Source organism: Rana temporaria, assembly GCF_905171775.1.
Source record: "Rana temporaria chromosome 7 unlocalized genomic scaffold, aRanTem1.1 chr7c, whole genome shotgun sequence".
NCBI classification, from domain to species: domain Eukaryota; kingdom Metazoa; phylum Chordata; class Amphibia; order Anura; family Ranidae; genus Rana; species Rana temporaria.
In genome coordinates, this window is record NW_024404470.1 from 213,339 (window position 1) to 236,891 (window position 23,553).

A 23,553-nucleotide genomic window follows, 5' to 3' on the forward strand; every position below is an offset into this window, starting at 1 on the left:
GGGGGCGACGCCCTGCTAACCACCAAGCCAGTAGACTGGCGCCTTGTATAGAAAGTTTGGAGCCCCCCGATCCAGGAAATGGATTTGTTGTACGATTTTTGCCTGTAGTGAAAATGCTCAAAACTTTATCAATAACTCGTCCAATTTTTGATTCAATTAAAATGATGAAGAAATCGGCGATTCCAACCTTTATAAATGACCCCAGAAGTCCAAACGGACGAATAATTCGTGTGAAGCCGACTCTCAGCAGGCAAATGGCGGTGACCTCTCCTTCTACGGGCGCGCCTGCGCGGTGCGGCGGGTCAGACGGGCCGATATATCAACTTTTGGTCACAGAGGATGAAATAATCTACGAAAGGCTTTTTTGTACAGGAGAGGAATTTTTCATCAAAAGAAAAATGGCTGAACGTTTCCAGAACCCAACTATAAAGTGCCAACCCCGGTAAATCGCCCAGTTCTGCCATGACGCCACCCAGTCTGCCATGGCTTCATCTCCCACCCAGTTCTCCACCCCCCCTCGCCCCGTTCTGCCATGACGCCACCCCCCCACCCAGTCTGCCATGGCTTCATCTCCCACCCAGTTCTCCACCCCCCCTCGCCCCGTTCTGCCATGACTCCACCCCCCCACTCAGTTCTGCCATGAACCCCCCCCTCCCTTGCCCAGCTCTCCACCCCCCTGGCCCCATTCTGCCATGATTTGCCCCCCAGGAAGCAGAAAGGGGGAAGAGGCTCCCATGTTGAAATATCCTTTTCTATTTTATTGTCACATGCCGCATTTCAATATCCTGCGGGAGGCGGTAGAGTTCCCCCAAACAAGGTCACATTTTCACCACCCCTCGCATGATGCGACAGCCGGGAACGGAGTCACTCAGGTGGTCTTTGCTGTCTGCATCCTCTGCCGGCAACAGCGAGAGACCCCCAAACTTGGTCGGGGGGCTGAGCGAAGGCTCGGACCGATTCTCGTTTACTGCGTCCTCGATTTCCATGGCCTCGGCGTTGAGGAACACCTCCGGCGAGCGGCCGTCCTCGGCGAGGCAGTTCGGGGGACTCCGGGTGGGTGTGTTGCTGACCAGCAGCTGGTTGCAGTTCTCCTCTCCTTCTGTTTTGGAGGAAGAACATCTGTTGTCTTCTATGGCGGCAGAGCCGTCTGTGCAGTCCATGTCTTCTTCGTTCGTTTGGACGCCGTCTGAGGCTGGAGATCGGGGTCTGTAAGGGGGGATATCGCCTACGCCAAACTTGGCATTACAGAGTTTGATCCTCACCTCCCCGCTGAGCTGCGCGGGGTCACATTTCCCCACGGTGGAGGAGAGAGACGGAGGCGGGGGATAGTCTCTTCTTAAAGGTTCGGGGGACACCGGAAGTGAACTGCAGCGCCTCTTGAGGACATTCGAGTAATCCACAGTTTCCTGGCTGAAGAGCTGCCGCACCGATCCTGTCCCGGCTTCACCGTCCATCTTGGGCGCGTACAAGTCGAATACGTGAGAGATGACCGACTTGCTCGGCATGTCGAAGAATTTGATCTTCCCGCCTTTCAAGTCCTCCCTGGCATTAAAAGGGTTAACCTTGCACGCGGCGCCCTTCCTGGGGGTGTAGAAGGGGTCCTGTACGTTGATCTTGCGCTGAGGTTTCTGGGCGAAGACGTCGGATTGGCTCCGGGAGAGGGTGATGTTCCTGCGGGGCCGCGGAGACTTCTGGGGGATTTTGCCGTCCGGTGGCAACGAGATCAGACGCTTCACCCCCTGAGTCTTCTCAAAGAGACCTGAAAAAAAATAAAAGGAGCAAAAAGAATTAGAGATCACAATAATAAACGCGCGCAATGCAGCGGAACATCAATACTCAAAGTCTGGCGCCATTTTTAGATGGAAGTCCTCAGAATAGCCAATAGAAAACTTCCATTATATGTCCCCAAACTCGGACTGCTCTCGGTACAGTAACCCCATCGGGCATTTCACTGTAAGGCCGCTTTCACACTGGGGCGGTGGTGGTGTCGTCGGTAAAGTGCCGCTATTTTTAGCGGCGCTTTGCCGTCAATTTCGCGGGCACTATTCGGGCCGATAGCGGGGTGCTTTTACCCCCCCTAGTGGCCGAGAAAGGGTTAAAACCACTGCAAAGCCCCCTGGGCTTTCACACTGGAGAGACGGCAGTGGCTGTTGCAGGTGCCATTTTTAATGTTATATCGCCTTCAAATCGCCCCAGGGGTCTAAGAAAAGAGGTGGTCTTAAACAACTCTATGGCCTGTGCTCCCCCCACCTCCTCATCCATTCGGCAGCCTCTGTACGGCCCTCTGGCATCTGCCTGTGTTCACCACCACGTGCCATCACAAAAAAAACAAGCTGACAATGGCACACACTGGTGGCTACTACATTAGACTAGTGTAGTAGTTGCTGGCGTGTGCCATTGTTGGCTTGTGTTGTTGTGAAGTAGGGAGCTGCGACCGATCCACTGCCCTTCACACAGCACTAACTACTACTACTGTAGTCATCTCCTCAGAACTAGTCGCAGAGAAGGCACTGTGGCAGAATGGAGAGGGGGGGCTGTAGGGGGCTGAATCTTTTACTGGTGCAAAAAGAGCAGAGGCTGCACAGCAAGGAGGGCTATAGATGTTCAGATTATGCAGGGGCTGTGTGAGGTCTGTGGTTGCACCACCCCCCTCTCCTCTGTTAATGGTCAGTCACAAGTCTCTCTTTTGTCCAGTGTTGTTGGATTGCGATGGACAGTGGGAGGGGCTAGCTATCCAGTAACGCTGCTTAGAAACCATAAGTCCGTCTCCTTTGTCCAGTGTTGTCGGATAGTGGTGGACAGTGGGAGAGGCTAGCCAACAACGTTGCTTAGAAACCACACGTCTGTCTCCTTTGTCCAGTGTTGTCGGATAGTGGTGGACAGTGGGAGAGGCTAGCCAACAACGTTGCTTAGAAACCACACGTCTGTCTCCTTTGTCCAGTGTTGTCGGATTGTGATGGACAGTAGGAGGGGCTAGATATCCAAAATCGCTGCTTAGAATCAACACACCCTTTTCTTTTGTCGAGTGTTGTTGGATAGCGGTGGACAGTGGGAGGTGCTAGATATCCAACAACGCTGCTTAGAAACAACAGCACACATTTTTACAGGAACAAGTGCTATGTGCATAAGGGCTCCTAGGGGATTTAATGCCCCCCCCCCTAACTACCCTGTAGAAGGAAGATGCTTGTACTTGCCTATTCTCAGGGCACACTGGTCCGGTCATGTAATCCTACTTCATGGGAGAGGAGGGACAGTCGACAACGGATGCCCCATAGTAAGCCTATAGGTGACGTCACAGGCATTCCTTCCGTTGTCGGCACTCTTTTCCCCTAAAGCCAGCCGCTGGGGAGGTCACGTGCCCGGCACACTCTGAGAATTGGAAGTATATTCATCTTTCTTTTACAGCAGTGGTTGCCAACTCAGTCCTCAAGTACCCCCCAAATAGGCCTTGTTTTGGGAATTACCCTTAGATAAAATAGCCGTCATAAATACCAATCCATTGACATTGTGCAAGGTGAAGGAAATCCTGAAATCACGACCTGTTGAGGGTACGTCAGGACTGAGTTTTCCAGGGAGGTTAGTCTAGGTCAGGGATTCTCAAACTACGGCCCTCCAGCTGTTGTAGAACTACACATCCCATGAGGCACTGTAATACATTGACATTCACAGACATAACTGGGCATGATGGGAATTGTAGTTCCTGAACAACTGGAGGGCCGTAGTTTGAAGACCCATGGTCTAGGTGTTAGAAGGGGGTGGGGCGGATTTATACATAGTTAGTTCTAGGCGTGGTATCTTAAGAGAAGCATAAAACGCACCTTTGAGAAGAGGTTTCGTTTCGGTGATGTCCGGGTTGTTGGCTCTTCGCTCATTTTCAGCCTCTTCATTCTTCAGACGACTCCAGATCTCCTCCAGCTGCTTCGCGATTTCCACAAAGGAGGGGCGGAGCTTCGGATCCATCTGATGAGAAGACACATCGGTGTGAATTCTGCCCCAGTATTTCCCCCGCTAACACAACGCACCCCGACTACCAGCAGGATAACGCACCCCGACTACCAGCAGGATAACGCACTCCGACTACCAGCAGGATAACGCACTCCGACTACCAGCAGGATAACGCACTCCGACTACCAGCAGGATAACGCACTCCGACTACCAGCAGGATAACGCACTCCGACTACCAGCAGGATAACGCACTCCGACTACCAGCAGGATAACGCACTCCGACTACCAGCAGGATAACGCACTCCGACTACCAGCAGGATAACAGAGGGGCGGAGCAACGCCTCCCATCACATGCAATTCATAGACCTCCAGAGGAGGCGTCTCCCTCTTTGCGATGCTAAGAATTCTGTGATGTCGGCTCCCCGCCCACAGCCTGCTGATGAGACAATGATGGGCCGGCACAGCCATAGTCTTCTCCATTTACCAGAAAGTGTCTGAATTAAATAGAAAATGGAACCTCCGCTTTCCCCCCCCCCCCCCTCTGGTGTCACATTTGGCACCTTTCAGGGGGGAGGGGGAGCAGATTCCTGTGTAATCCAGGTATTTTGCTCCCACTTCCAGGCATAGATACCCAAGCCACCCCCACAGCTATCTACGCCACGTCCGGCACCTTCTCCGCCCCCCCCTGCTGTCTTCTGGGAGACACACGGGTCTCAGAAGACAGCAGGGACCAGTGGGATAGCGCAGCGCGAGACGCGCATGCGCAGTAGGGAACCGGTCAGTGAAGCCGTCATCGCGTGCGCCCTGGACACGCAAGTCTGAATATTAAGGCCAAGGCGTTTTTCAGGCGGTTTAATAATAGTGCCTGAAAAACTCCCGAGGGCTTTCACACTGGAGCGGTGCACTAGCAGGACCGCGCCAAACGTCCTGCTAGCCGCATCTTTGGAGCGGTGAAGGAGCGGGGTGTTTACTGCCCCTCCACCGCTCCTTCCCATTGAAAACAATGGGACACCGCTGCTATATCTCTGCAGAGGCGCATTGCGGGTGGTATTAACCCTTTTTAGACCGCAAGCGGGGGTTAAAACCGCATCGCTAGCGACCAAATACCGTCGCAATTCCGACAGTATAGCGGCGCTAAAAATAGCGGCGCTATACCGTCAACGCAACTCCCGCCCCAGGGTGAAAGGGACCTTAAAGTCAGCAGCTGCAGGAAAATAAAATCGGCGGACCTCCACTTTAAGAACTTTTGGTTGTGCCAGCATTTGTCAGCGCAGGGCCTTCTCTGATTGGCTGTGATGGGGTATAACACACACTGGATGAGGGAGGAGAGTGACCTAGGAGGACAACATGGTGTCCCTGGAGGACTGCTCTCGGGTGCGCTGGTCAGAGACGTTCTCCTGTTAGTGGGCACTTTGGGACTGTGCCACTCAAGGCAGACTTCAAGCCCCACCCCCAGCTGACATCGCTGCCCATCTGCTGCTCCCCCAACGCATTTCACCCCAGGAGAGGCTTCGTCATGGAAAATGAAACGCGTTGGAGGGCAGCGATATTTGTGATGCAGTGTTCTCCATGGAATAAAGTTTATTGAAAGAGAGGATCTGGCCACAGTGCAGCTTCTTCTACTTTCAGGAGATGGGGACACCCCCAGGGACTTTCTGATAGGAGCAGATAATAAGGGGGGGAGGGTACTCACATTGCAGCAGTTGAAGGCGACCTGGAGGAAGTCGGGGGGACAATCGCCCACCATGTGCTGGAAACTGTCATAATCCAAACCGAAATTCTGGAGGCAAAAGGATGAGAATGTGGTGAGAAATGAGCAGCCATAGCAGTGAATGCGACTAGAAATCCGCCCCCCCTCCCCCACAGTCCATCACACACAGCTCCAGACTGCCCCCCACTGGCAGCCAAATCCCTCATTCCTCCTAATTCTCCTTTATTGTCTAATGGAGATATACACAAAAATTGTCCAACTGGATCCCTGAAGGGAGGGGGGAGGGGGGGAGGAGAGGGGGGGAGAGGGAGGGAGAGGGAGGGGGAGAGAGGGAGGGGGAGAGAGGGAGAGAGGGAGAGGGAGAGAGGGAGAGGGAGGGGGGAGGAGGGAGGAGGGAGGGTCTTCAACATATAAATGGCATTTTAACATCTCTACCTGAAAAGTAGCTTGGAGCAAAAGGAGTCTTGGAGCACCGGGGTCATCTGTTCAAATACAAGCTCTGACACTACCTGCATGGAGTTTGTATGTTCACCCCCCTGTGCAGGTTTCCTCTGGGTACCCCCCCCCCCCCCCCCGGGTCTCAAGTCTTTTGCAGGTTTTCTTCTAAGATTGTCCTGTATGTCTCCATCCATCTTTCCATCACCTCTGACCAGATTCCCCGTCCCTGCTGAAGAAAAGCATCCCCACCACATGATGCTGCCACCACCATGTTTCACGGTGGGGATGGTGTGTTCAGGGAGATGTGCGGTGTTAGTTTTCCCCCCCACACATAGCGGAAAAGTTGAATTTTGGTGTCATGTGACAAGAGCACCTTCTTCTACATGTTTGCTGTGTCCCCCCCCCCCGTATATTATTATTATTCTGCTTCTTCTGTATATTTTATTTCTGCCTGGATCTCCGGGAAGGTCTGGTGAATGGCGTGTGTGAAGGTCTGGTGAATGGCGTGTGTGAAGGTCTGGTGAATGGCGTGTGTGAAGGTCTGGTGAATGGCGTGTGTGTGAAGGTCTGGTGAATGGCGTGTGTGAAGGTCTGGTGAATGGCGTGTGTGAAGGTCTGGTGAATGGCGTGTGTGAAGGTCTGGTGAATGGCATGTGTGAAGGTCTGGTGAATGGCGTGTGTGAAGGTCTGGTGAATGGCGTGTGTGAAGGTCTGGTGAATGGCGTGTGTGAAGGTCTGGTGAATGGCGTGTGTGAAGGTCTGGTGAATGGCATGTGTGAAGGTCTGGTGAATGGCGTGTGTGAAGGTCTGGTGAATGGCGTGTGTGAAGGTCTGGTGAATGGCGTGTGTGAAGGTCTGGTGAATGGCGTGTGTGAAGGTCTGGTGAATGGCGTGTGTGAAGGTCTGGTGAATGGCGTGTGTGTGAAGGTCTGGTGAATGGCGTGTGTGAAGGTCTGGTGAATGGCGTGTGTGAAGGTCTGGTGAATGGCGTGTGTGAAGGTCTGGTGAATGGCGTGTGTGAAGGTCTGGTGAATGGCGTGTGTGAAGGTCTGGTGAATGGCGTGTGTGAAGGTCTGGTGAATGGCGTGTGTGAAGGTCTGGTGAATGGCGTGTGTGAAGGTCTGGTGAATGGCGTGTGTGAAGGTCTGGTGAATGGCGTGTGTGAAGGTCTGGTGAATGGCGTGTGTGAAGGTCTGGTGAATGGCGTGTGTGAAGGTCTGGTGAATGGCGTGTGTGAAGGTCTGGTGAATGGCGTGTGTGAAGGTCTGGTGAATGGCGTGTGTGAAGGTCTGGTGAATGGCGTGTGTGAAGGTCTGGTGAATGGCGTGTGTGAAGGTCTGGTGAATGGCGTGTGTGAAGGTCTGGTGAATGGCGTGTGTGAAGGTCTGGTGAATGGCGTGTGTGTGAAGGTCTGGTGAATGGCGTGTGTGTGAAGGTCTGGTGAATGGCGTGTGTGAAGGTCTGGTGAATGGCGTGTGTGAAGGTCTGGTGAATGGCGTGTGTGAAGGTCTGGTGAATGGCGTGTGTGTGAAGGTCTGGTGAATGGCGTGTGTGTGAAGGTCTGGTGAATGGCGTGTGTGTGAAGGTCTGGTGAATGGCGTGTGTGTGAAGGTCTGGTGAATGGCGTGTGTGAAGGTCTGGTGAATGGCGTGTGTGAAGGTCTGGTGAATGGCGTGTGTGAAGGTCTGGTGAATGGCGTGTGTGTGAAGGTCTGGTGAATGGCGTGTGTGTGAAGGTCTGGTGAATGGCGTGTGTGTGAAGGTCTGGTGAATGGCGTGTGTGTGAAGGTCTGGTGAATGGCGTGTGTGTGAAGGTCTGGTGAATGGCGTGTGTGAAGGTCTGGTGAATGGCGTGTGTGAAGGTCTGGTGAATGGCGTGTGTGAAGGTCTGGTGAATGGCGTGTGTGTGAAGGTCTGGTGAATGGCGTGTGTGAAGGTCTGGTGAATGGCGTGTGTGAAGGTCTGGTGAATGGCGTGTGTGAAGGTCTGGTGAATGGCGTGTGTGAAGGTCTGGTGAATGGCGTGTGTGTGAAGGTCTGGTGAATGGCGTGTGTGTGAAGGTCTGGTGAATGGCGTGTGTGAAGGTCTGGTGAATGGCGTGTGTGAAGGTCTGGTGAATGGCGTGTGTGTGAAGGTCTGGTGAATGGCGTGTGTGAAGGTCTGGTGAATGGCGTGTGTGTGAAGGTCTGGTGAATGGCGTGTGTGAAGGTCTGGTGAATGGCGTGTGTGTGAAGGTCTGGTGAATGGCGTGTGTGAAGGTCTGGTGAATGGCGTGTGTGAAGGTCTGGTGAATGGCGTGTGTGAAGGTCTGGTGAATGGCGTGTGTGAAGGTCTGGTGAATGGCGTGTGTGAAGGTCTGGTGAATGGCGTGTGTGAAGGTCTGGTGAATGGCGTGTGTGAAGGTCTGGTGAATGGCGCGTGTGTGAAGGTCTGGTGAATGGCGTGTGTGAAGGTCTGGTGAATGGCGTGTGTGTGAAGGTCTGGTGAATGGCGTGTGTGTGAAGGTCTGGTGAATGGCGTGTGTGTGAAGGTCTGGTGAATGGCGTGTGTGTGAAGGTCTGGTGAATGGCGTGTGTGTGAAGGTCTGGTGAATGGCGTGTGTGTGAAGGTCTGGTGAATGGCGTGTGTGAAGGTCTGGTGAATGGCGTGTGTGAAGGTCTGGTGAATGGCGTGTGTGTGAAGGTCTGGTGAATGGCGTGTGTGAAGGTCTGGTGAATGGCGTGTGTGTGAAGGTCTGGTGAATGGCGTGTGTGAAGGTCTGGTGAATGGCGTGTGTGTGAAGGTCTGGTGAATGGCGTGTGTGAAGGTCTGGTGAATGGCGTGTGTGAAGGTCTGGTGAATGGCGTGTGTGAAGGTCTGGTGAATGGCGTGTGTGAAGGTCTGGTGAATGGCGTGTGTGAAGGTCTGGTGAATGGCGTGTGTGAAGGTCTGGTGAATGGCGTGTGTGAAGGTCTGGTGAATGGCGCGTGTGTGAAGGTCTGGTGAATGGCGTGTGTGAAGGTCTGGTGAATGGCGTGTGTGTGAAGGTCTGGTGAATGGCGTGTGTGAAGGTCTGGTGAATGGCGTGTGTGAAGGTCTGGTGAATGGCGTGTGTGTGAAGGTCTGGTGAATGGCGTGTGTGTGAAGGTCTGGTGAATGGCGTGTGTGTGAAGGTCTGGTGAATGGCGTGTGTGTGAAGGTCTGGTGAATGGCGTGTGTGTGAAGGTCTGGTGAATGGCGTGTGTGTGAAGGTCTGGTGAATGGCGTGTGTGTGAAGGTCTGGTGAATGGCGTGTGTGTGAAGGTCTGGTGAATGGCGTGTGTGTGAAGGTCTGGTGAATGGCGTGTGTGTGAAGGTCTGGTGAATGGCGTGTGTGAAGGTCTGGTGAATGGCGTGTGTGAAGGTCTGGTGAATGGCGTGTGTGTGAAGGTCTGGTGAATGGCGTGTGTGAAGGTCTGGTGAATGGCGTGTGTGTGAAGGTCTGGTGAATGGCGTGTGTGTGAAGGTCTGGTGAATGGCGTGTGTGAAGGTCTGGTGAATGGCGTGTGTGTGAAGGTCTGGTGAATGGCGTGTGTGTGAAGGTCTGGTGAATGGCGTGTGTGTGAAGGTCTGGTGAATGGCGTGTGTGTGAAGGTCTGGTGAATGGCGTGTGTGTGAAGGTCTGGTGAATGGCGTGTGTGTGAAGGTCTGGTGAATGGCGTGTGTGAAGGTCTGGTGAATGGCGTGTGTGAAGGTCTGGTGAATGGCGTGTGTGAAGGTCTGGTGAATGGCGTGTGTGAAGGTCTGGTGAATGGCGTGTGTGAAGGTCTGGTGAATGGCGTGTGTGAAGGTCTGGTGAATGGCGTGTGTGAAGGTCTGGTGAATGGCGTGTGTGAAGGTCTGGTGAATGGCGTGTGTGAAGGTCTGGTGAATGGCGTGTGTGAAGGTCTGGTGAATGGCGTGTGTGTGAAGGTCTGGTGAATGGCGTGTGTGAAGGTCTGGTGAATGGCGTGTGTGTGAAGGTCTGGTGAATGGCGTGTGTGTGAAGGTCTGGTGAATGGCGTGTGTGTGAAGGTCTGGTGAATGGCGTGTGTGTGAAGGTCTGGTGAATGGCGTGTGTGTGAAGGTCTGGTGAATGGCGTGTGTGTGAAGGTCTGGTGAATGGCGTGTGTGAAGGTCTGGTGAATGGCGTGTGTGAAGGTCTGGTGAATGGCGTGTGTGAAGGTCTGGTGAATGGCGTGTGTGAAGGTCTGGTGAATGGCGTGTGTGAAGGTCTGGTGAATGGCGTGTGTGAAGGTCTGGTGAATGGCGTGTGTGAAGGTCTGGTGAATGGCGTGTGTGAAGGTCTGGTGAATGGCGTGTGTGTGAAGGTCTGGTGAATGGCGTGTGTGAAGGTCTGGTGAATGGCGTGTGTGTGAAGGTCTGGTGAATGGCGTGTGTGAAGGTCTGGTGAATGGCGTGTGTGTGAAGGTCTGGTGAATGGCGTGTGTGAAGGTCTGGTGAATGGCGTGTGTGTGAAGGTCTGGTGAATGGCGTGTGTGAAGGTCTGGTGAATGGCGTGTGTGTGAAGGTCTGGTGAATGGCGTGTGTGAAGGTCTGGTGAATGGCGTGTGTGAAGGTCTGGTGAATGGCGTGTGTGAAGGTCTGGTGAATGGCGTGTGTGTGAAGGTCTGGTGAATGGCGTGTGTGTGAAGGTCTGGTGAATGGCGTGTGTGAAGGTCTGGTGAATGGCGTGTGTGTGAAGGTCTGGTGAATGGCGTGTGTGAAGGTCTGGTGAATGGCGTGTGTGAAGGTCTGGTGAATGGCGTGTGTGAAGGTCTGGTGAATGGCGTGTGTGAAGGTCTGGTGAACTCTATGAACCCCGGTTGGCAGTGATCGGTCGTTGTGATCGGAATGTGTGATAAGGACATTTCCTCCTGTGACTGGAAGGTCATAGAGAGATGAAGGTGTGAGCGGAGCGGAGAGCCCCCACCATCCCCCATGACTCGGCTCCGGAGGTATTTATTGTCCCATAGAGGAGGATCAGTCATGGAAATGTTGGTATAAGGGGCGGGGCCTCCTGATATAAAGGTGGGGGCGGGGAGGTGGAATGGAAATATTCGGCCGTTCCTCTATAGTCAGTACTGGGAGATGATCAGCTGAGGAAGATGAATGCCACCCCTGGAGATGCTGCCAGATTCTGTATAAGAAGCCCCCCGATTGGCCGAGGTTTCAGCACAGCGCGGTTTTGGAAGAAGGGTCCTGAACTACTTTGGTGGAATCAGCCAATCACATTCATCATCACACCGGTAATGACATCACAGTGGTGTGACCCGAGTACTTCCTGGTTTCCAGGAGTCTCCGGAGGGAGGGGCTCTCCCAGCTAAACATACACTCCTGCAATCATGCCTGAGCAAAGGGCAGATGGATTCCAGGAAGTAAATGATAGATACATGAATCATCTACCCTTAGTCAAGATGGCCACAGACAGAAATGCTCTCAGGGGGGCGGGCTGTATTTCAAAGTCATTTCTCAATAAAATAAAGCAGGGGGCATGGATGATTGGAGGGAGACAGACATGGATGATTGAGGGGGGGGGGGGGAGGAGACAGACATGGATGATGTGGGGGGAGGGGAGGGACATGGGTGATGGGGGAGGGGAGGGACATGGATGATGGGGGAGGGGAGGGACATGGATGATGTGGGGGGAGGGGGGACATGGATGATTGGGGAGGGACATGGATGATGTGGGGGGAGGGGGGACATGGATGATTGGGGAGGGACATGGATGATGTGGGGGGAGGGGGGACATGGATGATGGGGGAGGGGAGGGACATGGATGATGGGGGAGGGGCATGGATGATGGGGGAGGGGAGGGACATGGAGCCTGGCTGCTGTGTTCCGTCATCACGCGGGTCACACCGTGCTTACCTCTGTGCGCGGCAGGTAATCGGGGTCGGCCTGTATCCTCGCTATGATCTCACACAAGACGATTCCGTACGAGAAGACGTCGGCCTGGAGGAGGGGAGAGAGAAGGCAGACTGTAATAAAAGAGAACTCCGGATGTTACAAAAGCAGAAATGACCAAATGGGGGGGGGGGGCAGTTAAAAAGAAAACTGTGCACCGGACACCCTCACAAAGTGAGCGTCCCACCCCCGCGATTTGTCACATTGACGCACGGCTCATACAATACAAACCTATCAGTACATGTGGATGGGGGGGGGGGGGTCTTGTCCCGGATCAGTCTTGTACATTTAGCACAATAGAAGTCACAAACTCACCCCCCCCCCCCTTTCTTTTCTTACAAAAAACTTTTATTAATTTTCCAACATTACAAATAAATAAATAAATATACATTATTTAAAAGACAAACAAACATATAACCCCTTCATCTCCTATTCATAGTATGCAAACATGTATAAATAAGAAGCGGGACGGCCGCATTCCAAAGATAAAAATTTGTTCCTTTTAATAAAAACTGGTCACAACATGAATGTCACAGCAAAAAATCAGGAAAAGGGCCAACGCGTTTCACACTCTCATACAGTGCTTATGAATATCGAAAAGTAATAATCCAGGGAGAAATAGGGGCCCAAGGACAGGGGGCACTATGGGGAGAGGTAGCTGGACGGGGGGCACTATGGGAAGAGGTAGCTGGACGGGGCACTATGGGAAGAGGTAGCTGGACGGGGCACTATGGGGAGAGGTAGCTGGACGGGGGGCACTATGGGGAGAGGTAGCTGGACGGGGGGCACTATGGGAAGAGGTAGCTGGACGGGGGGCACTATGGGAAGAGGTAGCTGGACGGGGGGCACTATGGGGAGAGGTAGCTGGACGGGGGGCACTATGGGAAGAGGTAGCTGGACGGGGCACTATGGGAAGAGGTAGCTGGACGGGGCACTATGGGAAGAGGTAGCTGGACGGGGCACTATGGGGAGAGGTAGCTGGACGGGGCACTATGGGGAGAGGTAGCTGGACGGGGCACTATGGGAAGAGGTAGCTGGACGGGGCACTATGGGGAGAGGTAGCTGGACGGGGGGCACTATGGGGAGAGGTAGCTGGACGGGGGGCACTATGGGGAGAGGTAGCTGGACGGGGCACTATGGGGAGAGGTAGCTGGACGGGGCACTATGGGGAGAGGTAGCTGGACGGGGCACTATGGGGAGAGGTAGCTGGACGGGGGGCACTATGGGGAGAGGTAGCTGGACGGGGGGGCACTATGGGGAGAGGTAGCTGGACGGGGCACTATGGGAAGAGGTAGCTGGACGGGGGGCACTATGGGGAGAGGTAGCTGGACGGGGGGCACTATGGGGAGAGGTAGCTGGACGGGGGGCACTATGGGGAGAGGTAGCTGGACGGGGGGCACTATGGGGAGAGGTAGCTGGACGGGGCACTATGGGAAGAGGTAGCTGGACGGGGCACTATGGGAAGAGGTAGCTGGACGGGGCACTATGGGGAGAGGTAGCTGGACGTGGGGCACTATGGGGAGAGGTAGCTGGACGGGGGGCACTATGGGAAGAGGTAGCTGGACGGGGCACTATGGGGAGAGGTAGCTGGACGGGGGGCACTATGGGGAGAGGTAGCTGGACGGGGCACTATGGGGAGAGGTAGCTGGACGGGGCACTATGGGGAGAGGTAGCTGGACGGGGCACTATGGGGAGAGGTAGCTGGACGGGGCACTATGGGGAGAGGTAGCTGGACGGGGCACTATGGGGAGAGGTAGCTGGACGGGGCACTATGGGGAGAGGTAGCTGGACGGGGCACTATGGGGAGAGGTAGCTGGACGGGGCACTATGGGGAGAGGTAGCTGGACGGGGCACTATGGGGAGAGGTAGCTGGACGGGGCACTATGGGGAGAGGTAGCTGGACGGGGCACTATGGGGAGAGGTAGCTGAATGACAAGATGCCGGGGAAAGAGAACCCTTCTCCCAAAAAAATATATATATATTCCTTGTTATTAGTGACAAAGTGCAAGACAGAAGATTAAAAAAGATAGAGGAGCATCATGTTACCCTCTAAAAAGTACCTACCCCCTACAAGAACGTGCACCCCGTCCACCCAACCCCCTACAAGAACGTGCGCCCCGTCCACCCGACCCCCTACGAGAACGCGCGCCCCGTCCACCCGACCCCCTACGAGAACGCGCGCCCCGTCCACCCGACCCCCTACGAGAACGCACGCCCCGTCCACCCAACCCCCTACAAGAACGCGCGCCCCGTCCACCCAACCCCCTACAAGAACGCACACCCCGTCCCCCCAACCCCCTACGAGAACGCGCGCCCCGTCCACCCAACCCCCTACGAGAACGCGCGCCCCGTCCACCCAACCCCCTACGAGAACGTGCACCCCGTCCACCCAACCCCCTACGAGAACACGCGCCCCGTCCACCCAACCCCCTACAAGAACGCGCGCCCCGTCCACCCAACCCCCTACGAGAACGCACGCCCCGTCCACCCAACCCCCTACAAGAACGCGCGCCCCGTCCACCCAACCCCCTACAAGAACGCACACCCCGTCCCCCCAACCCCCTACGAGAACGCGCGCCCCGTCCACCCAACCCCCTACGAGAACGCGCGCCCCGTCCACCCAACCCCCTACGAGAACACGCGCCCCGTCCACCCAACCCCCTACAAGAACGCGCGCCCCGTCCACCCAACCCCCTACAAGAACGCGCGCCCCGTCCACCCAACCACCTACAAGAACGCGCGCCCCGTCCACCCAACCACCTACAAGAACGCGCGCCCCGTCCACCCAACCCCCTACAAGAACGCACGCCCCGTCCACCCAACCCCCTACAAGAACGCGCGCCCCGTCCACCCAACCACCTACAAGAACGCGCGCCCCGTCCACCCAACCCCCTACAAGAACGCACGCCCCGTCCACCCAACCCCCTACAAGAACGCGCGCTCCATACACCCAACCCCCTACAAGAACGCACACCCCGTCCCCCCAACCCCCTACGAGAACGCGCGCACCGTCCACCCAACCCCCTACGAGAACGTGCACCCCGTCCACCCAACCCCCTACGAGAACACACGCCCCGTCCACCCAACCCCCTACAAGAACGCACACCCCGTCCCCCCAACCCCCTACGAGAACGCGCGCCCCGTCCACCCAACCCCCTACGAGAACGCGCGCCCCGTCCACCCAACCCCCTACGAGAACGTGCACCCCGTCCACCCAACCCCCTACGAGAACACGCGCCCCGTCCACCCAACCCCCTACAAGAACGCGCGCCCCGTCCACCCGACCCCCTACGAGAACGCACGCCCCGTCCACCCAACCCCCTACAAGAACGCGCGCCCCGTCCACCCAACCCCCTACAAGAACGCACACCCCGTCCCCCCAACCCCCTACGAGAACGCGCGCCCCGTCCACCCAACCCCCTACGAGAACGCGCGCCCCGTCCACCCAACCCCCTACGAGAACGTGCACCCCGTCCACCCAACCCCCTACGAGAACACGCGCCCCGTCCACCCAACCCCCTACAAGAACGCGCGCCCCGTCCACCCAACCCCCTACAAGAACGCGCGCCCCGTCCACCCAACCACCTACAAGAACGCGCGCCCCGTCCACCCAACCACCTACAAGAACGCGCGCCCCGTCCACCCAACCCCCTACAAGAACGCGCGCCCCCGTCCACCCAACCCCCTACAAGAACGCGCGCCCCGTCCACCCAACCACCTACAAGAACGCGCGCCCCGTCCACCCAACCCCCTACAAGAACGCGCGCCCCGTCCACCCGACCCCCTACGAGAACGCACGCCCCGTCCACCCAACCCCCTACAAGAACGCGCGCCCCGTCCACCCAACCCCCTACAAGAACGCACACCCCGTCCCCCCAACCCCCTACGAGAACGCGCGCCCCGTCCACCCAACCCCCTACGAGAACGCGCGCCCCGTCCACCCAACCCCCTACGAGAACGCGCGCCCCGTCCACCCAACCCCCTACGAGAACACGCGCCCCGTCCACCCAACCCCCTACAAGAACGCGCGCCCCGTCCACCCAACCCCCTACGAGAACGCACGCCCCGTCCACCCAACCCCCTACAAGAACGCGCGCCCCGTCCACCCAACCCCCTACAAGAACGCACACCCCGTCCCCCCAACCCCCTACGAGAACGCGCGCCCCGTCCACCCAACCCCCTACGAGAACGCGCGCCCCGTCCACCCAACCCCCTACGAGAACGTGCACCCCGTCCACCCAACCCCCTACGAGAACACGCGCCCCGTCCACCCAACCCCCTACAAGAACGCGCGCCCCGTCCACCCAACCCCCTACAAGAACGCGCGCCCCGTCCACCCAACCCCCTACAAGAACGCGCGCCCCGTCCACCCAACCACCTACAAGAACGCGCGCCCCGTCCACCCAACCCCCTACAAGAACGCGCGCCCCGTCCACCCAACCCCCTACAAGAACGCGCGCCCCGTCCACCCAACCCCCTACAAGAACGCGCGCCCCGTCCACCCAACCCCCTACAAGAACGCACGCCCCGTCCACCCAACCCCCTACAAGAACGCGCGCTCCATACACCCAACCCCCTACAAGAACGCACACCCCGTCCCCCCAACCCCCTACGAGAACGCGCGCACCGTCCACCCAACCCCCTACGAGAACGTGCACCCCGTCCACCCAACCCCCTACGAGAAAACGCGCCCCGTCCACCCAACCCCCCGCAGCCTGCACTGTCCGAGATCAGCCATTGGCCCCCTAGGAACAATGATCAGGTTGTGTGACGAGGGGGGAGGCGGCGGGGGATTGGTGGGTGAATGAGCAGCAGAAGATAGAGAGGAGCTGTCAGCAGTTTGTGGACACGACCGATCGTCTCCTTTGTACCAAGTCAGGCGATCGTTATCTGCGCCCTGATTAATCTTTTACCAGCAGAGCCGCGATTGTTCATCAGGAATTTCATGCATTTCCCTTCAACACAGAGAAGTCCATCGGATTGTGTACAGAACGCAAAACTCCGACACGCCCGTCACACTGCGCAGGGTGGAGTAGGTGAGAGGCAACGCGGCACCTTCAGCCTAGGAGCGGAGCTGGATAGAAATGGACAGAGCATTGCTAGAACTCCACATCCTCCGTATGAGCAGAACCCGTCATGTGACTCGATAATCATCACAGACAGTTCAGAGTTCACACATTCCTGACCCAGACAGTTCATTATCCTCCATATTAGAAGATCCGTGTCCTCCATTACTGCACCCCCCTTGTGAGCGTACAATGCACAGGACTTGAAATAGTGCCCCATCATTGGTGTCACCAAGACACTATTCCCTTCCACTGACACCAATGATGGGACACTATTCCTCCCACTGACACCAATGATGGGACACTATTCCTCCCACTGACACCAATGATGGGACACTATTCCTCCCACTGACACCAATGATGGGACACTATTCTTCCCACTGACACCAATGATGGGACACTATTCCTCCCACTGATACCAATGATGGGACACTATTCCTCCCACTGATACCAATGATGGGACACTATTCCTCCCAATGATGGGACACTATTCCCCCCACTGACACCAATGATGGGACACTATTCCTCCCACTGACACCACTGATGGGACACTATTCCTCCCAATGATGGGACACTATTCCTCCCAATGATGGGACACTATTCCTCCCAATGATGGGACACTATTCCACCCACTGACACCAATGATGGGACACTATTCCTCCCCCCACTGACACCAATGATGGGACACTATTCCTCCCCCCACTGACACCAATGATGGGACACCATTCCTTCCACTGACACCAATGATGGGACACTATTCCTCCCACTGACACAATGGGGTACGAATATTCCCCCCCCCCCCCATACCAGAGATGAAGTTTTGCCTTTAGTAATAAATAAGGGAAGCTACAAATCCCGACACGGCCTGGGCAGCGGGGACTGCACAGCTGATAGGGGGGGGGGGACCCACCTTCTCATTGTAGACTTCATTTCGGAGGACCTCCGGAGCCATCCAGTATGGAGACCCCACCACCGGCAACTTCTCACCACCGTCACTGGAAGACACAAAGAACAAGGAGAGGTCACAATGCGGGCCACATTGAGGGAGGGAGGTCCCACGGGAGGGGGGTCACACAGAGGGAAGGGGGTCACACAGAGGGAAGGAAGTCCCACGGGGGGTCACACCGAGGGAAGGGGGGGTCACATCGAGGGAAGGGAGGGGTCACACCGAGGGGGGGGGGGTCACACCGAGGTTACACTGAGGGAGGGGGGTCACTGAGGGTGGTTACACTGAGGGAGGAGGGGTCACACCGAGGGAGGAGGGTCACACCGAGGGGGGGGGGTCACACCGAGGTTACACTGAGGGAGGGGGGTCACTGAGGGTGGTTACACTGAGGGAGGAGGGGTCACACCGAGGGAGGAGGGTCACACCGAGGGGGGGAGGTCCCACATTTCCTATGATGATCAATCACACCAGATCACTTTTCTTTATTCAGCTGATTGGTGAAGATTTGGCACCTCTAATGACACAACATTATGCAGTCAGTTCTGATTGGTCGGCATCGTGTTCTATAGAATAATAAACCTTCTCATGGTGAGGAGCGCCGGTCAGTAACTTCCCGCACATCGCACAATACATCAACATTGTTCAGCTCCACCTTTTATCATTACAAATATATCAGTGGACTTTGCCTAGGCTGGGATGATGTCATCAGTCTGCTGCAGGCAGGAGGCGGCATTTCCTCAGTCTCCCCTCCCCCAGTGATCAGACTGTACATTAGGTGAGAGGTTGTAGCAGGGGGCTGATCTGTGTCAGACATTTGTGAACTACGTAGGATTGTATCATCTCAGTAGATGGTGACCCTGGATGATGCCGGAACAAACATGGTGCCGTCCTGTAGAAGAGCGGAGACGGTGATCACAGAGAGTTGTACATTCCTCGTCACGCTGCATTTAATAGGGAATTATAGAATCGGAGGTTTGCTGTAAACTGAAGACAAAGCATGTGCAGCGGTTTCCATAGTAACCGTATACAATACGAGGAAGATTGTAGTCCTTCTCCTGAAGGTCACATGTGGCCCCGCTATTGGAAGGAGCTCAGGGGCCACACTGGATGTGGGAAAGGGAAGGACCTGATCCACCGAATGGGATTGGGTGCCGAGGGTCCCGCATGGCGACACGCCGACTGTCACTTCTGTCGCACCTCTTCCACTCTGCTGACAGTCCACCTGACAGGGAAAGGGCCCGGGGGCCCCGCTCCTTAGATATGCAAGAACAGGGAGGACAGCGGGAGCCGGCGACGGGTGCAGCATTCTTTTTATTTATGGGTGGGCGGCGTTCATTGTGATTGGCTCTGGCTCTACCCTGGGGGAAGGTACAGTGAACACAATCACATACAGGGGGGCAGGATCTGGGGGCTTCCTAACCGCAGACCCCCCCCCCCCCATCAGGGTTGTGGGGAAGAGGCCCTTGTCATCAACAGGGGGACAGGGTGCTTTGGGGGGCCCCCCTATCCCAAAGGGTCCAGTCCAGGAATGGAGGGAATAAGCGCCCCCCCCCCCCCCCCCCCCGAACAATACCAGGCCCATGTTGGGGGGGTGCGGCCTGGTATGGTCCAGGAGGAGGAGGAGGAGGAGGGGTCACTCGCTTATTCCCTCCATTCCTGGACTAGCAGGCTCTGCTCAGATCCAAGGGTCAGGTAAGGATTTTTTTTTTGGGGGGGGGGGGGGGGGACATCGATTTCTCTTGTTTTGTTAGGTTTTGGCTTGAAGTTCCCCTTAAATACCATAACAGACCAGATAGGGGGGGACCCCAAGCTTTTTTTATGGTGTTCCCCTTCAAATCCATACCAGATCCGTAGGGGCTTCATATGGATGGGGGGGGCACCTAACAGGCTCCACCCACTACAATCTGCCTGCAGAAAACTACAGGAGGGGGCAAAGACAGGACCAGACACATGCATAGGAAGAGCAGAGCTGTGGGAGGGGCCGAACAGGCTCCACCCACTACAATCTGCCTGCAGAAAACTACAGGAGGGGGCGGAGACAAGACCAGTCACCCTGCACAGGAAGAGAGAAAGCAGAGCTGTGGGAGGGGCCTAACAGGGTCCACCCACTACAATCTGCCTGCAGAAAACTACAGGAGGGGGCGGAGACAAGACCAGTCACCCTGCACAGGAAGAGAGAAAGCAGAGCTGTGGGAGGGGCCTAACAGGGTCCACCCACTACAATCTGCCTGCAGAAAACTACAGGAGGGGGCGGAGACAAGACCAGACACCCTGCACAGGAAGAGTGAGCAGAGCTGTGGGAGGGGCCTAACAGGCCCCACCCATTACAATCTGCCTGCAGAAAACTACAGGAAGGGGGCGGAGACAAGACCAGTCACCCTGCACAGAAAGAGAGAAAGCAGAGCTGTGGGAGGGGCCTAACAGGCTCCACCCACTACAATCTGCCTGCAGAAAACGACAGGAACAGACACCTGCACAGGTATAGGGAGCAAAGCTGTGGGAGGGGCCTAACAGGCCCCACCCACTGCAATCTGCCTGCAGAAAATGACAGGAAGGGGCGGGGACGGGACCAGACACCCGGCACAGGGAAATAAGGCAGCACTGGCCGGTCTTTATTACAGGAAGCTTCTGAACAGATGCAAAAGGTTTCTCACTGGATGACTTTCTCCATCCTTTGCTACACCTCAGTTCTTCGCAGCGACTTCCTGTCTACATGCACTCCTGAAAGGGATGCACCTCCCTGGGTATGGGGCAGAGCACTGACACCCCATTACAGGAAGTGCCTTACTGGCAGCAATACAAAGGGGCGTCTCCCTACACTGTGTGCATCAATAGAAACACACAGCCCCTTGGCCTAGGATGATGGCAAGACAGTTCCAAGCTTCTTCCTCCTCCCTGCCAACAGACTCCAGACTGCACTGTCCACTGTGATGACCAGAAGTTCAGGGAAGAAGCACTGAGAAGGCAGGAGACTGCAAGTGCCGGGGTACTTCAAACAAAGGCTGTACATCTCCTTTAAGTAAACGTCAGACTCTGAGCACCCAATGTATCCCATAATACAGATCAGTCCGGAGCGCGCGGCTCGCTCTCATGGCGATATCTGAAGCGCGGATATCAGGGGCCGCCAGCTAACGATTTATCTTCTCAGATGCAGCGCCGACCACAACTTCCCGTCACCGCAATCCGTCCGCCAGCAAAAAGAGGAATCAAAAAATGTGCGACACTTCTGCTGAAAAACCGACCGTGTCATTTTGGGCGGCGCCAGAAGGTCGAAAAATTACATTTATTTGCAAGGTCACGCCGAGACTCCGGTCTTCAAGATTTCTCCCCCACTTCTACGGATAGTTTGTGCGTCTCGCAGGAATTGCCGCAACACTGATAAAGGTCGGATAAAATGCGTCTCTGCGAAGGATCCGCCGCTCCCACTTACCAGAGCCATCGGTATGAGCGGATCGGGTCCTTTCCCCTCAGGGAACGATCGTCTACACTCGGCTCCATAACTTCGGGTGATGGAAGCGTCAAAACGTCACTTCCGCCCAACGCCCTTATTTTTTTTATATTGGCCCAGATTCAAGAAGCAATTGCGCCTGTGTAAGCATAAGTTACACGGCGCAATTGCTTACTTGCTCCGGTGTAACGAGTTCTCCTGATTCAGGAACCTCGCTACGCCGACTGCAGGCTAAAATCTGCGCGGCATAAGGCTCTTATGCCTCGCAGATTTTAGGCTGCATTCTTGCGGGGGCCGCTAGGGGGCGCTCCCATTGTGATCAGCGTGTAGTATGCAAATTGCATACTAACACCGATTCACAAACTTGCGCGGGCCCTGCGCAAGCCAGGTACGGAGTTTCCGTACGGCAACTTTAGCGCAAGATTGCCCCTTCTAATAGTAGGGGCAGTCAATGCTAAAGTATAGCCGCCGCTCCCGCGCCGTGAAATTTGAATTTCACAGCGTTTGCGTAAGTGATTCGTGAATGGCGCTGGACGCCATTCACGTTCACTTTGAAGCAAATGACGTCCTTGCGACGTCATTTGCCGCAATGCACGTCGGGAAAGTTTCCCGACGGAGCATGCGCTCTACGCTCGGCGCGGGAGCGCGCCTAATTTAAATTGCGCGCGCTTACGCCGTCCAATTTTGCCGGCGCGCCCTCGCAAGTTACGGAGCTACTGCTCCGTGAATCGAGGGCAGCGGCGCAAATTTGCGGGGGCGCAGGGCAAAATTGTTGCCCTGTGCCTCCGTAAGTTTAGCGCAAAACTATGCTGAATCTGGGCCATTGTTTCTAAGTGAACGTATTAAAGTCCGAATTCTTTTTGACCCCAAAATCTCACATGAAAAGAGGACCTGTCATGCTTTTTTTTTTTTCTATTATAAGGGATGTTTACATTAATTGTAAAAGGTAAAAAAAAAAAAAGGGACCCAATTATTATTATATATATTTTTTTTTTTAAGTGTGTGTAAAAATAAACAAATAGGAAGAAAATAAAAATTGAAAGCCCCCCCCCCCCCCCCCCCATGCCGACAAGCTTGCACGCAGAAGTGATCGCATACGCAAGTTGCTCCCACGTATGAAAACGACGGTCAAACCACACGTGAGGTATCGCCGCGATCGAGAACGATAATTCTAGCACCAGACCTCCTCTAACTCAAAACTGGGAACCTGTGAAAAGTTTTAAAAGTCGCCTGTGGAGTTTTCTTTGGGGTTAAAGTTTGTCGCCATTCCACGAGCGGAGCGCAATTTTGAACAATGACATGTTGGGTATCAATTTACTCGGCGTAACATTATCTTTCACGATATTTTTTAATTCATAAAAGTGCATTTTTTCCCCTCAAAAAAAAAATTGCACTCGTAAGACCGCTGCGCAAATAAACGTGACAAAAAGTATTGCAATAATCGCCATATAGTCTAGGCGTCGCCACTTTATATATATATATATATGTTTGAGGGTTCCAAGTAATTTCTTTGCAAAAAAATACCTGATTTTAACTTGTAACTTGTGAACAACAAACTGAAATCTTTGGGGGGGGGGGGGGGGGGTAAAAATAAAACACTAAAATAATGAGGTTGCATAAGTGTGCACACCCCTTTTATAACTGGGGTGTAGCTGTGTTCAGAATTAAGCAATCACATTCTATATCATGATAGATAGGAGTCAGGACACCTCCCATCATTCTAAGTGCCTCTGATTAACTCCAAAATAAAGGTCAGCTGTTCTTGTAGGTCTTTCCTGACATTTTCTTACTCGCATCCTACAGCCAAATCCATGGCCCTCCAGAGAGCTTCCAAACCACATTGTTAGACGGTATCAGTCAGGAGAAGGGTCCAAGGGATTGGATCTACCATGGAACACGGTGAGGACCGTCATCAAGTGGAGAAAATATGGGACAACAGTGACATCACCGAGAACTGGACGTCCCTCCAAAATTGATGAAGACGAAAAAACTGGCCCCCTTCTTTCTCTTCCCCCCTCTTCTCTCCCCCCTCTCTCTCTCACCCCCCCCTCCCTCCTCCTCCTCACCCCCCCTCTCTCCCTCACCCCCCTCTCTCC

The 23,553-nt window shown here is 55.1% G+C and overlaps 1 protein-coding gene across 1 annotated transcript in view; it reads right to left on the reverse strand.

Moving 5' to 3' along the window:
• Positions 1-735: 735 nt before the first annotated feature.
• The window catches only part of TESK2 (testis associated actin remodelling kinase 2), a 101,421-nt gene continuing 78,603 nt past the window's right edge, over positions 736-23,553 (reverse strand). Inside the window, exons 6-10 of the mRNA XM_040334371.1 lie at positions 17,974-18,058; positions 11,962-12,045; positions 5,639-5,725; positions 3,819-3,960; positions 736-1,759 (exon numbers count right to left, since the gene is read on the reverse strand). Of these exons, the coding sequence (XP_040190305.1) occupies positions 819-1,759; positions 3,819-3,960; positions 5,639-5,725; positions 11,962-12,045; positions 17,974-18,058 (1,339 nt within the window). The 3' untranslated portion in view covers positions 736-818. The remainder of the gene's footprint in view (positions 1,760-3,818; positions 3,961-5,638; positions 5,726-11,961; positions 12,046-17,973; positions 18,059-23,553) is intronic.